Raw genomic sequence first — 15,897 nt, forward strand, 5'->3', positions numbered from 1 at the left:
AAGCTGCGTTCCTCTCCTGCCTCCCCTTCTTCAGCCCTCTCTTTTGCCTGGGACAGTTCTACTTTCAGTAAGAGCGTGTCTGTTAAAAAGAAAATGGCAAGGCTGCCAGAAGGATTATTGCACTTCCATAAGGTCTGTTGGAATTTGGGGATGTATTCTGGCAGCAGTGTGGGTGTTTGGTTGTGATTATTCCCTTTCAGGGCTCCTTCATGAGGAATGGTCAACTCAGAACATAATCACCACCGTGTTCCTAATGTCTGTTACCCAGGGAGCTGTAACTTTGAGTCTTCATAGATTCTAGCAAGTGGAAATCAATACAGGTCATTTCAGCTTATAAGCATTCTTCAGTTGTCCTGCCAGAGGTAGTCATACTTGCCAGTGTTTGCCTCTGAGGTTACCCATGGGGCGTGTCCCAGCCCCTCCTCGTGACTGCTGGTGTTTCTGCTGCCTTCCACCTCTCCCCACTTCATTGCTTGTGGTAGTTTGTGTTTTTGGTGGCAAACCACATAAATGAGCTGTAGCTACCTTGGGCTTAAAGGCAGTGTAGTAAAGGCTATTTGGGGGCTGTTACATTTGGCAAAAATTTAGAGGTCCAGCTTAGAAAGGGGCAGTGGTCATGGGAGCTCCTCTGGCCCTGCCTCTTACTAGCAGCCATAGGTCAGCTTGTGCCCTGTGACAGCTGACCTTCTCAGGGTTCCAGGGCTCGAGAGTGAGCTTTGGTTCTGTGCTCTAGGCTGTACCACAGCCAGGAAAGAGAGGAACTGGAACTAGCCCTCCATTGTGCAGGGAGTCGTGGTGTCTTAAAAGGTGCTTTTAGAAAGGGAGCACGGACCCTGATCAGGCCAAATAAATGGCGGTTGTCCACCACATCACTGCCTGTGGGATGCCCCTGCTCCCCAGACCAGAGCCCCCTGCTCTCCCTGCTGAGGCTGCCTCTGGGGAACGTGTCCATCAGCCTGTCCGCCTTGCCCTTGCCCTGCCGTGTCTGTTCCCTCCCCACTTTTTACCCACACAGCTGTGGTCAGCTCAGGGAGAGCGGTGGTGGTCCCATTGTCAGGGCAGCTTGCAGCTTAAGGGAGAGACATGCTTCTGGTGTCCAAGTTGAGACTTTACGTTCAAGTTTCCCCTTTGGGGCATGGTTAGAAATAGCAGTTAAGTTTTATAGCAAGTGAAAGCTTGATTTTATAGAATTGCATTATGAATGCTTTACTTCTAAGCAAATGTATTTAATATATCCTTGAGTTATTCTAGATATCTGAAAGAAGGTTACATCTGTAAGCTCTCAAGGTTTTCTTTTTGTATTACTCATTTTCCTATCCTTTGTAAAAGAGTATATTAAGCATCATTTAGCCTTTTTGTGACAATTAGAAATGACCATTGCAGACCTTACAAATACAGTCCGTACATCAATGTATTTGACTGACAATGGGTGTTTTCTTTGTTTAATTTTCAGTTTTGGGCAGTGTTCTTGATAAGCAAGGTTGGTAGATAACTGAATTCCTCAATGAAAATAAATGTACATCAGCTACAATATAGTTAGCTTTTATGAGTTATCTGGGAAACCTAACCATGTTCCTACTATTTCTGTGAGAAAAGGAATTCTGGTTTTAAAATAACAGAAAATAAGCCCCTTGATAAGTTCAGGGCTGCTTTCGTCTGTCTTTTCATAATCTTTGTGGGATGTGTTCTAACTTATAAGGCTGTATATCATGGGGGGATACTCATTTGTTTCACTTACATTTCATAATATTGTCAGGGCTTAAGAAATATTGAAGCTCTGAGCAAAAATGCGCCTGCAGAAATATTCCTTGGCTAATTAGGGTAGGTTTTTCCTCTTGGCCTGTATGTTGAAACAGTACTTGAATTCAGCTAAAATGGATGAAGTGACATTAATCAGCATTTCTTCTTAGTGTGTGACGAGTTTTATTTTTTCCCATATTAAGAAACTCTCAAGTGTGTCCATAATACAAGGTTTACTTGTAAGTAAATAGGAATTGTCTTTTGCTTTTTCAGGCCGGAGCCTCAACAGAAAGCTCCCTTAGTTCCTCCACCACCGCCTCCGCCGCCGCCACCACCTCTGCCAGACCCTACGCCCCCAGAGCCAGAGGAGGAGATCCTGGGGTCAGACGATGAGGAGCAGGAGGACCCCGCTGACTACTGCAAAGGTGATGTGCTTGCCTGCCCCACGGGCCGGCCAACCCTCAATTGGTTGGTGGAAAGGAGAAGGGGAGTTAATGATGCACACTGCTTGGTCTTTATTAAATTAGCCTCTGGGGGGTCAGTATCATTTTAAATTCTTACATCATTAAATATAGAGTGATACCAGAAAATGTAAGAGATATCAGAAGGAAAATTGAGAGAGAGAGAAAATATATGCATATGTATATACATACTCTGGGTAGTTTTAAGAGGACTTAAATCTGCTCATAGAATTGAAGATAGTATAAAGCAGGACATTAAAGATAAAAACATAATAAGCCATCTAAGAAGAACATAGAGAGTAGAAGGTACCAGGCTCTTGAGGGGAGCCAATTTAACTGTTATTCACTGCATTTGACTAAGTTTTCGCACTGCCAAGAACTAACAAGGAACCGTTCCTTTGTCCTGAATAGCATTGAATTACTTAGTATTCATCGTCTGTGGAAAGAAAACCTGCCCGTTTGTTTACAGAGACAGAATTTTTCCTGGCATTGTACTCAACGAAAAAGACATTCTGTGGGTTCTGCCATTGTGTGACATAGTGGATTATGTTTTCAGCTATGATTTCACAGAAGACAGAAATTATTCAGGTGGAGTGTTCTTGTATTGATGCTTCATAAAGACCAAGAGCATATAGTTAAACTCCTAAGAGGCAAGCATATTGTGTGATGAATATTGATCCAACTCCATACTCTGTGTGGACTAGACTCTGAGAATCAAGGAGAAAGGGAAGTCGCTGCATCCATTCGGTTGCCTCTTTGTTGCTTAGCTTGCTCATTTGGACTTAATTCCCTCTAATAGAAAATTATCACAGTCTGAAATTCTGAGCTTCTGAACAGTTGATGAGACATTTATTTGTTCTGCTATGAAAATTTAAGAACTAATCTTCCACTCTAACCTGATTGTTCCATGGGTGTGGGTTTCTACCCATAGAATCAGTGTTTTCCTTAGAAAAAGGAGTGTGGATCTTTAGCATTTGTATGAGTAGTGATTATGACCCCAAAGTCATAATCTGTGCCATCTAATATGGAAAAGAAGATATAGAGGCAATTTGGAAAGGTGAAAAGAAGATGTTTTTCATCCTCCCTCTTAATCTGCATTTGTTGGTTCGAAAATCAAGTTGTTTGAAGAGGAGATATGGACAGTTGTCTTTTGATTTTGCTGCTTAGACTGGAGCGTTTGGTTGGTCTGTAGGAACTGTTCTCTTCAGCACATAGACTCCACCATGCTGGAATGAGAGCTGTCTGCCTCTGCACCCTGTGGGTCAGGAGATATAATCAGTACTCTCATCCCTTTACCACCTCAGCACAGTCGACACCCCAGACCAAAATATAGGGCTGTGAATGAAGGATTCCACAATCTGGGCTGATTCTAGATAACATTCACTAAACGTGTTAAGAGTATTAAAGTTAGCCTCACTAAGACATGTTAGAGATGGTAAGGTTCTCTTCTTTCTTTCTCTCTCTCTCTCTCACATCCCTAACTTTGGTAAGTAACTTGTGCTTCTAGTCAGTATGACCTGTTACAGTTGCCTTACTCCGTGAATTTTGTGGTATAGACCATAACAGTTTGTCTAAGATAACTGACGTAAATACATTCAAGGAGTCCGTGGAATTGACTGGGAATCTCTTGGATAAGAACTGTGGCCTTTTTTTTTCCTCCATGAATAGAATAGGTAGCTTTTTCCCCTGGAACTAGTTGAGTTTAAATACCAACAGGATGCTTTATTACCCTGAGTACTTGAGCATATTTTGCCTACAATCCAGTACATTCTCCTATGTAACCACAATACAGCCATCAAGATCAGAAAGTTAATGTTGATATATTTCTGCCATTCAATCCTGAGACTCATTCAGTTGCCCAGTCTTGTCCTTTATATGAAACTGATCCATCGCAGAATCACATTACATTTTGTTTTCTTATTTCTTTAACCTGGAACAATTCCTTAGTCTCTTCTTGGCTTTTATAACTTTGACATATTTGGAGATTGCAAGCCAATTATTTCGTATAATGTTTCTCAATTTGGAATATCAAAAAAGTGTTGTTTTGTGAGAAGTGTTCTTGTTGTTGCATCCTATCAGGTGGTGCATGGTTTTGATTTATACCATGACAGTTGATGTCAATCACTAGTTTAAGATGGTGTCTGCCAGATATCTCTGCCATAAAGTTACTCTTTTCCCCCTTGTAAATAATTAGTATTTTTTTAAGAGTTACTTCAAGACTATGTAAATGTCTCATCAACAAATTTACTTCCTTCTTCTTTCTTCTCTCTCTCCTTGTATCCCGTCTATCCCTCCCATCCATCCATCCATCTGTCAATCTGTCTTTCTATCTGAGATGTACTCATTCATGGATTCCCTTTTATTCAGTGAGTTATAATCAGTTACTCTCCTTATTTGTTTTGATCCATGGATTAGCCCAAATTTGGCCATTAGGAACCCCTTGAGGTTGGTTCTGTGTCCTTTTGAAATGTCCCTATCATTCTTAGAACACTTTCTTACTTTCAAGTACAGTAAAATGTTCCAGGTTCATCTTGTATTCTCCCTACTCCAGCCCTGGAATCAGCTTCTTCCACAGGAGCCCTGGTTCCTTTTAGTGGAGAATAGTATTTAGAAAGCAAGATCTGGGCATTAGATGTGATTATTACTTTTGGGGTGTCACTGCTTCTAGATATCTTAGCACAGAGGGGGGATACGCACACACTTCCTTTATGTTTAATATATTTCTATACTTACATTTATTTCTATTTTTATTTATGTATATATTCAAATGTATGAGTTTAGTCTGATATCTCTAATTCCACTCTAGTACCAGGGGATTCAGTCCAGTTTTCTCCCTTTCCATATTTGTAGTTTCTTTCTTTGACAATAAGAGACTAGTCTCTCATCATCCTCTTTATGTTTACTTATTTGATTAATGTCCTTGTATGTAGTGAGTCACCAGTAGCTGTCAGTGCCGTTTGGGGCACCTCTCCTCTTTCCTCCTTACCTAGCTTGTGCTCAGACATCCTCTGCTGCTTGGCCCTACCTAATGGCTGTGGACTGAATTATTCAGGAAGGGGCAGGGGAGGGATGGCTCTCACAGTTTAGGGTATGTTTTACTTCCTCTGTCGAGGTGTCTTGTCTGTCTTCTGTCACTTCACCCGGTCCTCTTGTTTTCTTTGACTTCATTCCCAGAGAACCTCTGCCCCGCCAGCCAGTTTTCTCAGTCCTCCCAAAGTAAAATAAAACATCATCAACAACAAAACACACCATATATTTTATCTCTTTACAGAAGAGATATTTGTTCATCATAGGAAATATAGGTACATTGGGGGTGGAGTGTGGAAAGTCCCCTGGAATCCTGTCACCTGGCAGTAGCTGCACTAAGTGTTTGGGTCACATGGCCGTTCTGAATCCCTCACGACCAATCAAATTGCATCTTAACTTTTTTACCCCTTTATCTTTACAAGTCTTTCCCCATTCAAAATTTGTGAAACCTCAGCCGTTTTAACAAAAAGGCCACTATTTCAAGTCCCGATATTGTTCAAGCATTGTTCATTGTTCCTTTCTACTTGCTGTGGCATTCTTTTTGGAGTAGGGCTCTCTCTTTCTTTATGGCCACGTTGTTCCTGTCCATCTTATTTTTAGCTCTCCCACCAAATCCAGGAAGATTATGGACTTTGGTGGCTGAGAGACCTGGGTTCAAAACCTGGCCTCCCAGCTCCATATCCTTGGATTAGTTTCTTTCCCTCTAGGCTTTAGTTTCTTCATCTATGATATAATATCATCTCTTAATATAATATAATATAATATAGTGTAATATAAAATAATATGTGACCACCTGAGATTTTATGAGGCATAAAATGAGGTGAAGTATGTGGCATACTCCCTGATACATAGAAGATTCTTAAGAAACAGGAATTTGCTTTTCTTCTGCGCTGTGTTCCATCCTTCTCCTCTCAGGTGTGTTCCATCTGTACTTTCATGCTACAGCCATTCGTGCTGGTCCTCTTAGTGGTCTAACTGCCTCACTTGTAGGGGCTTCTTTCACAGCCTCCGGAGAGAGCTGTCAGCATTGTTTCTCTCTCTTCCTGTCTTATTTCGATGTCACCTCTGCTCAGTTGTCTGGGGCAGAAACTGTAGCAGCAGGCCATGCGGTTTATTGAGACTTCTGCTTCCAAGCCCGGGGGATAACAAGGGTTAGGCACAGGGTCAGCCCGTAAACAAACACTTCCGGGAGGCTCTTGTGTAATGTGTGCTCTCTCTGTGAGTTGGAGCACAAAACCTCTTCGTCAGGGCAAAACATCCTCCTGTGGGGAGATTTTAGTGTAATGCGGGTTTTCAGAGTGTTACCTTTGTACCACCTGCATCAGAATCTCTAGGGGTGCCTGGTAAACATTCGTGGGCTGCGCTGTAAATACTGAATTGGAATCCCTGGGAGTAGGACCTAGACTCAAAATATTTAACAAGTTCGTCAGGTGATTTTTCTGCACATTGAAGCTAAGATCAGCTTGTCCAAGGCTTACACCATTCCTCTAAAACTCGAAAGCTGTAATTACGAGAAGTGACCTTTCTCTTCACTTCATACCGTGTGACTGACTCGCTGTGTAAGGGGAATTGCTGGTTTGAATTACTTTATGTTCCAAAATTTTCCCAGAACCCTCAGCGTGTATTAACTACAAGGGACCAGTAAATGGTGACAGTAGGAACATGCTGCCTGCACTGACTGACTCTCTGGAGATCCAGTTTTGTAGCTCTCCTAAATCATTCTTGGATAAGTTGGCACCTTGTACAGTTTCATCACTTGTGTTATTTCTGTAAACATCGATTTCTACACACTTGTGGTCTGACTTGGTACTAAAGCATGTGTTATTTCCTCAGAAAGGCCTTCTTTGAACCCCTAACAACGTCTTAATTAGGTCTCTCCCTCTTAACGCCGTGCAGTAGTATCCAACACAACCCCCCATACCCTAGCAGTCATCAGGGTATGTGATTATACATTTATTTTTGTGTTTATTCGTGATATCCTTCTCCCAGTCTGAAAGATTCCCTGTGGTCAAGGGCTGTGTATTTTGTTAATAACCCCACCGCATTTGCACCGTCCACACCACAGTGCAATGAATATTTTTGGTTGGATGAAGGAATTGTTTCTAGCATTAAGCTACAGCTAAGGGGTAGACAAACTGATGTTACCTGTGTGTATGAGAAGGCTTGTCAGAGTGAGGAGGTTGACATTCCATGAAGGGCACACAAATCAGAATACAAATCCTTCGTTTCTGCCTTAAACCTTCTTAAAATCATTCATTATGCTCCAGAGTTCTTATATATTATACACATTTGAATAGCATACAGTTTGTTTCTTTCAAAACTTAGGAATATCTTCTTGAAAACATAGGATAAACAATATAAATATTCACACACTAGAAAAATGTCAGATGAGTTTCTTATACACAAATTGCCTTTCCATCTATGAGAAGTTTGGACTGGCTGAATTTTAATAAGTTTCAAAATTTAACGTTGGAGCTTATAAGTTCTCATTGGCCTTGTCTCTCTCCAGAATCTGACTTATGACTATTTTATAGCTTCAGTTTTTTTAAAAGAAAGCGGTACATCTTACACAAGGTTGCCTTAGAAATGGTGTCATGCAGCTCAAGTGTTTTATAGAAATGTAGTCTTTAGTTTTTATTCTTTTTGATATGAAACAGATAACCTTTATTCATTGGCAATCCTTTTCCTTAAAACCACTAATGCTGTACACGTACTTTATTCACCACGGTTGCTTGTGTTTTTAAAATTAGTTGGCTTATTTTGGCTTCCTTGAATTAAAAAGAAACTGCTTATCTATATGAACACAGTAGTAGTTGCTCTTGCATTTATTACATTTCTTTCATGGAGACTGGGGAGATTCTGGCACCCAAGGGACCTGTTGGAGCTGTGAATTGCTGTTGAATTGCTGAATTTTAGGGTGTTGATTGCTCAGCTTTAGTTAGCATGACAATTGAATTCTTTGAGGCTTTACTCTGTGTAAAGTGTTGTTCTACACAGGGAGTATGTGAGTAAGCAAGAAATAGCCCCTACTCTCTGGGCGTTTGTGGCCTCATCACAGCCCCTTCTCTTCCAGTGGCAGAGCCTTGGCCTGTCCTGCTTTTCTCTTCCATCACTAGCACCCAGATAGGACAGTCTGTAGTCTGCTGAATGTTTACTGAATGAATAGACTAGATTAAGAAACTATTTAAAAACCTTTTTTGGGGGGCCCGGCCCGGTGGCATAGCGGTTAAGTGCACGCGTTGCACTTCGGCGGCCCGGGGTTCACAGGTTCGGATTCGCAGGTTTGGATCCTGGGTGCGCACCGATGTACCACTTGTCAAGCCATGCTGTGGCGGCGTCCCATATAAAGTAGAGGAAGATGGGCATGGATATTAGCCCAGGGCCAATCTTCCTCAGCAAAAAGAGGAGGATTGGCATCAGATGTTAGCTCAGGGCTACTCTTCCTCACACACAAAAAAAACAAACCTTTTTTCACCTTTATTGTGTAGTTAATTAATTATAAGAGGAGAAAAAAAGATTTGTGAGGGTTTGAAAGGAATGAGATTGTATTTGGTTAGAGGTAAAAGAAAAGACTTCACAGAGAATGTACAGGAGGCCTTGCCAGTTAAGAATAGCTGGACTTTGTTGCCGAGGGTGGGGCACTCCTCTGGCTCAATCCTGGACGCTGGGAAACGTGTGTCTGAGAAGCCCCAGGTGCTGTTGTTTTCCTGACAAATGGGCAAGCTACCAGCCAATGGTGGAAGATTAGGTTGAAGAGTAGTTTGGGATCATCATTGTGGATGACAAATATGAGGATAAGAAATTTGTACATGAAGTAAATTAAAACATCACTTAGTAGGGGCAGGCCCGGTGGCGAAGGGGTTAAGTGCGCGTACTCCGCTGTAGCGGCCCCGGCTTTGCTGGTTCGGATCCTGGGTGCGCACTGACGCACTGCTTGGCAGGCCATGCTGTGGCGGCGTCCCATATAAAGTGGAGGAAGATGGGCACGGATGTTTGCCCAGGGCCAGTCTTCCTCAGCAAAAAAAGAAGAGGATTGGCAGATGTTAGCACAGGGCTGATCTTCCTCACACACACACACAAAAATCACTTAGTAATATATATTTTAAAAAAAAACTTGAAGGAAAACAGAATGATTTGTGTGTATGTAGATTTCTTTGGATTTTCTGCACACACAATTGTCATTTAACTGCAGGTAATTTTCTTTTTCCTTAACATTCTTTGTGCATTTTATTTTTCTTGCTTCATTGCTCTGTGCACAAGATTGAATAGAAATGGTAAGAGTGGACATCCTTGTTTCTGATCTTACGTAAATGTGTAGGTTTTTTTTTAGATATCTTTATCAGGTTGTGATGGATCATAGATTTAAATGTAAACTAAAGATATAAAACTTACAAAAAGAAACAAGTAGGAGAATATTTTCACAACCTTGGAGTAGGGGAAGATTTTTTAGAGTATGTAAGAAGTCTTAATTATAAAATAAGAAAGTTAATAAATTGGATTTCATCAAAATAAAAAAACCTGTGCTGACTAAAAGACATTTTGAAAAATGAAGAGACTAGCTTCAAACTAGGAGAAAATATTTGCAGTGTATAAAGCTGGGAGAGAACATCAGGAAACCTTGTGAGGTTTTTGCAGAAATTTTTGTGTTGATTCAGGCATATACATTTGTTGAATATCAGGGAATTGTGTACATAAGATGTTTGACTTCATTGTACATAAATATTACCTCAATTTTAAAAGAGGTTGCAGTTATATCTGGATTATAGGATTTCTATTTTTGTGGGTTTTTTTTTTTTCTTGTTTTTCTTTGTTTTCTGTATAGGGCATATATTTCTTTGTAAATAGGAAAAAAGAAACATTTAAAAGAAAAACTTAGCGGTGAGGAACCATTGTAGATTTTGAACAAGGAAGTGCCGTGTCTAAGAAAGATTAATTTGTGAATCTTGAATGATTGGAGGCGTCTCGGAGGTAGCGTCTTAATCATTTGACAAAAGACTGGGCAACAAATAAAAATCCCAAGTCTTGAACCCTGGGATGACTGGAAGAAGAGTAGTGCTTTTTTTTTTAGTGGACTCTGAACTTTGAAACTGCTTGTCATTTTTCCTTTGTTTTAGATACTCTTTGGCTATGAAAAAGCTCAGAACCAAATGTGCAACCCGCCTCTAACAAGTGAACGGAATTGACAGCATGGCATTCTGTGTCCTGACTTCACCGCAGCATTATTCTGTTTTATTTTTTCTGGGCTATTTTTTCTTTGCCCCAATTTCCTTCTAATTTTGTATCTTATATTGTAGTTTTATAAACTGCATCAATTCCTTATTGGAAAGAAGAGGATTTGGCGCTATTAACAGGAACAGTGAACACAGTTGGTCTGGGGAAATTTTGATGTTTGACTTTATTCATTTGAGTTTAAAGAAACTGGTGAAGATATCAAAAAGGCAGCTAGAAATACAAATCTGGGGCTTAGAAGAGAGGGCAAGCAAATGGTATAGTACAGGATTTCACATTTCCCAAAGAGAGGTCTACCCTTTGCCCTAAGCTCCTGGGTGGTAATCTCTAAGCCCTTGGAATGTCCTGCCGGATGTGTGTCTTTGTTTACCTGGGGACCTTGGGCTGTGCCAAATAGTCTAACAGTGTGATTTGTGGAAGGGACTTCTGGAGGATGTGGAGGCTGAGATCAGCCATGTTGCCAATCCACCATGGTAATCCACCTAATAAAGACTCTGGACTCCAAGGCTGAGGGGAGCTTCTCTGGTTGGCAGTAGTCTGTGTGCATTGTCATATGTCATTACCCAGAGAAATTGACGCTGTCCATAACTCCACTGGGAGAGGACAGCTGAATGCTCCGCATTTGGGACTCTCCTAGATTCTGCCCCATGCATCTCTTCCCTAACTAATTGTAATCTGTAGCCTTTATGCTACAGTAATAAACTGTAACCATGAGTACAACAGCCTTCATTGAGTTCTGTGAGTTCTTCTCACAAATTATTAATTATTGAAACTGGGCATGGTGTTCAGAACCTCCATACTTGGCAATTGGTGTCAGCAGTGGGGGTGGTCTTGTGGACTGATCCCAAACCTTACAGAGGTATTTGATAGGAAAACATCATATAAGGGGTGTTAAGTGAATAAAAAAGATGCAGAGGCTATTCAGTGACAAGCCTTTGAGGAATGCGATAGAATACAAGAGGAGAAAGAACAAGTTGAAAGAAACAGATATAGCAGTCAGGGAGGTAGGAGAGCAACCAGAGATGTGTGTTCAACTTGACAGGGAGCAGATTGAGGAACCGAGAAGATGGCAGGTCTGTGATTCTGAATGAAAAATTCCTGAACATATTCAGTCGTGTAGCCTGAATTTTCCCTTTTTGAGTGTAGATGGGGTCTTACTTACTGCAGTCATCCTAAATGTTAGTGGTTCTGTCCTCACCTGTCAGCCCCGTGCATAGTCTGCCCTTTTGGATGTGGAAGTCCCCAGAGGAGGGTGCTGCAGGATCTGGGTCAGGGTCTCCATGTATGTTTGTCGTGATCATCCTTCCTGCTCCTCACTCCAGGGGGTGCTGCCAGTACCTGCAATGAGAATGCTCTCGTCCTGGCCGCCGGGGCTGTCCCGCTGTACTCACTGCTGGAGCAGGATATGGCATAGGAGTAGTGAGAGACACCAGGCCAAATGCCTCCTCGGTCTCCACATTGTCCCCCTGGGGTTTGTGCAGTACGGCCTGTGCCATTGCACTGAGCAGCATGCCCTTCATAGAAGTGGTCCTGCACCCATCCCCCGGCCCTTCTCTTCGTGGCCTGTACCACTGGTCCCTGGAGTCTGGGTTTAGAAAGAGTCCACGGTCACTGTGATGGCTCACTTTCACTCCTCTGTCCCATCCTTCCCTCATCCCCCCTTATAGGCTCACTGGAGCATAAAATTCCTTCCCTTCCTTCTTTCTTCCTTCTTTCAGCCCCAAACTGAAACACTCTTGAAAATCATTTCTTGCATCTGGCTCCTTGGGGCTATCCACCAATTTCCCTGGTAGGCCCAGGCCTGTTTGATTCTTATTTGGATCTAAGGTAGGATTCTAAAAACATTTACAAACAGAACTTGGTAATGGGACAAGTTATGGAGTAATTTATTTTCTCTCTTTCTTAAAATTTGTCTTTACTGAGATATAATTGACATATAACATTGTGTAAATTTAAGGTGTACATTGTGTGAGTTGAGGTTGATTTGATATATTTATATATTGCAATATGGTGACCACCTAGTGTTAGCTATCTCCTCTATCACGTCACAGAATTATTTCTTTTTTGTGGTGGGAACAGTTAAGCAACTTTGAAGTTTATAATACAGTGTTGTTGTCTGTATTTTCCCTTTTACTTCCCACTTGAGGGTAGTGTTAAAAAAGACTGTATTCTTAGAGTTTCTTATCCAGATTCCTTTCCTTAGCACTGATATTCTGGATTGGGTAGAATCATGATGAATTGTGTATTTCTCTGTATTGGATCGTGTTTCATCCTGGAATTGAAAAGATTGGAATGAAATAAAGAAGTTTCAGATTTTATTAGAGGTTTTTTTGTGTGTCTATTTTATATAGACTATGAAGCAGTAATTGAAAACTTGCTGTTTTTTTCCTCGTAGAGTTTTTGTATTGATAACATAAAATTCACACATTTAAAGGGTACAATTCAGTGGTTTTCAGTATATTCACAGAATTGTGCAACTGTTACCACTGTCTAATTCCAGAACATTTTCATCACCCCCAAAAAGAAACATATGTTTGTTAGCAGTCAGTCTCTGTTCCCCACTCCTCCCGGTCCCTGGGAACCACTAATCTACTTTCTGTCTCTATGGATTATTCTGGCCATTTCATATAAATAGAATCATACCATATGTAGCCTTTTGTTGCTGGTGTCTTTTATTTTGCATATTTTTAAGTTTTATCCATGTTGTAGCATGTATTAGTACTTTATACCTTTTTACACTAGTATTCTATGTTTAGGATATATCACATTTTGTTTATCCATTCATCAGTTGATGTGCATTTGAGTTGTTTGCCTTTTTTGGCTATTGTGAATATGCTGCTATGAACATTTGTATATGAGTTTTTAAGTGGGCATGTTTTCATTTTTCTTAGGTATGTACCTAGGAATGGAATTGTTGGGTTGTATTGTAACTCTGTGTTTAACTTCTTGAGGAATTGCCAGAATGTTTTTTCCAGAGCAGCTGCATCACTGTGTATTCCCACCAGCAGTACGTGAGGGTTACAGTTTCTCCACGTCCTTGCTAACACTTATCTCTTTTTTATTTTAACCATCCTAGTGGGTTTGAAATGGTATCTTCTTGTGATTTTAGTTTCGCAGATGACTGTTCATTACTTTTCATAAGTTTATTGGCTTTTACATGTCTTCCTTGGAGTTGATATTTGTGCGTGTGTGTGTGCGTGTGCATGCACATGTGCGTGCTCTTATTGCTGAGGTTGTGGTTCGTGATAATACATGCTGTTCCACTTATGAGGATCCCTGAGAGTTTTCCTCCACTTGCGGTACCTGGGAAAGCTGTACTGCTATCCTTTCCTAATATGTTATTAATCTTTCTAGCACTGTGACTGTGGTGGTGCCCCCAGTTTCTTGTTGGATTTTGATGTTAGGAAGTACTGTGTGAATTAAGGTTCACACCCATGATTGTAAGTGACCTTACATATGTATTCCATTTCTTTCTTTCTTTCTTTTTTTTTTTTTTGTGAGGAAGATTAGCCCTGAGCTAACATCTGTTGCCAGTCCTCCTCTTTTTGTTCTTGTTAGCCCTGGGCCACCATCCGTGCCCATCTTCCTCTGCTTAAATATGGGACGCCTGCCACAGCATGGCCTGGTAAGCGGTGCGTAGGTCTGTGCCCGGGATCTGAACCTGTGAACCTCAGGCCACCAACGTGGAGCGAGTGAACTTAACCAGTATGCCACCGGGCCAGCCCAGTACGCCACCGGGCCAGCCCACATATGTATTCCTATAACTGTGTATTTAAACTTATATTGCAGAAAATATATTTACTGATTATTTGCTAGTTTAAAAACTTTTTATAAAAATGATATAAGGTAATGTTAAAAAATTCAAATAGACTAAAGAGTTAGCAAAAAATTAAAAGTCTCACTTTTTACTTCTGACGCTCTATCCCACAGTCCACTTTCCTCAGGTGAATTAAAGAGGTTTAAAAGTTTCAGAGATATCCTCCCAGAAATTAATGTGTGTATATGCACATCCATATGTGCATAATTCCATAAGTGAGATCTGTGTAAGCTCTTCCATATTATGCTATTTTCTTTCAGTAATATTTATGGATATATTTCCATGAACCTAATACAGTTCTACATCATTGTTTTCTGCGTAGTATTCTATTCTGTGTATTTACTTTAACTAGCTTTTGTGTTGATTAGATGTGTATGGGTTCTCAGCTTTCACTCTTGTAAGTAGTGTTACTGGGAACTCCTTGTACATTCATCTTATGGGTTTGTCCTGAGCATAAATGTGTAGATGGGATTAGCTAGTTTGAAGCATAGCACATGTGCATTTTAAAACATGTCACCACTTGCCTCCAGAAAGATTACACTGATTTATGTAATGTACATGAATTACTAGAAGACGTGAGTGTGGCTGCACATAGCCCTGCTAACCGAGTCTTCACATGGTATCACCAGTAATCCCTTTTTTAAAATTTTACTCATTTACAAATGACTGGCTGTTGGTATTTAATATTTTTAAAAAATTGTGTTCTTCATATTTTTTTTGACCATTGGGTTTTTAAAACGTACTTTTATTCTTTTTGTGTCATGTGACGTTGATCTGTTTTTGTGTGTGTGTGTGTGTGTGTGTGTGTGTGTGAGGAAGATCAGCTCTGAGCTAACATCCGATGCTGACCCTCCTCTCTTTTTTGCCAAGAAAGATTGGCCCTGAGCTAACATCCGTGCCCATCTTCCTCTACTTTATATGGGATGCCGCCACAGCATGGCTTGACAAGCGGTGTGTCAGTGTGCACCCGGGATCCGAACCCGCAAACCCCAGGCCGCCGAAGTGGAGCGCGTGCACTTAACCGCTTGCGCCAGTGGGCGGGCCCTGTATCTGTTTTTTTAAAAATAAGTTTTAGTTCTGTGATTATAATTTCTTCATTATATCTTGATTATACTTTATTCTCCTTTGTCTTTTATATGCTAATTAAAATCATCTTACTTATCTTTACCTGTTATTGATCCTGATAGTAGCCTAATCAGCTCCATTTACCACATCATCTGTATTCACTGTGAACCTTTCAAACCTGAATATCTCATCTGACTTCCAGACTAAAACTCTTCCCTAGGACAATCGTAATTTTTCCTATATTAGTAACACACTGAGATGCTGGTATTCTCTCCAAGATTATTTGGTCTGAGGAGTAAAAGGAGAGTTTTCGAGAAGGAAGGATTTAATGAGAGTATTGAGGTAAGGCACAGTTTGAGAAGGATGAAGGCTGAGAATGGGCCATTGAGTAGGGGGGTCCCTTGTGACTCATTGACTGGAGCCAGTGATGGGACATGCAGATGTCAAGGTATACTGGAGACAGCATAAGAGATTCTCTAGTAAGATTTATCACTGAAGTGAAGAGAAGCTTGTAGCTTGTGGGGAGTGGGATCAGATATGGACAATGGAAAGTTGATT

General features: G+C 40.9%; 1 protein-coding gene across 10 annotated transcripts in view; it reads left to right on the top strand.

The window, feature by feature from the left end:
- The window catches only part of SRPK2 (SRSF protein kinase 2), a 231,943-nt gene that overhangs the window by 153,763 nt on the left and 62,283 nt on the right, over positions 1-15,897 (top strand). For all 10 annotated transcript variants that reach the window (XM_087440559.1, XM_087440748.1, XM_087440507.1 and 7 more), the window contains one exon: positions 2,014-2,165. In XM_087440559.1, the coding sequence (XP_087296685.1) occupies positions 2,014-2,165 (152 nt within the window). The remainder of the gene's footprint in view (positions 1-2,013; positions 2,166-15,897) is intronic.

This window comes from Ceratotherium simum, chromosome 1 (genome assembly GCF_057802395.1).
Source record: "Ceratotherium simum simum isolate JZ-2026a chromosome 1, ASM5780239v1, whole genome shotgun sequence".
NCBI lineage: Eukaryota > Metazoa > Chordata > Mammalia > Perissodactyla > Rhinocerotidae > Ceratotherium > Ceratotherium simum.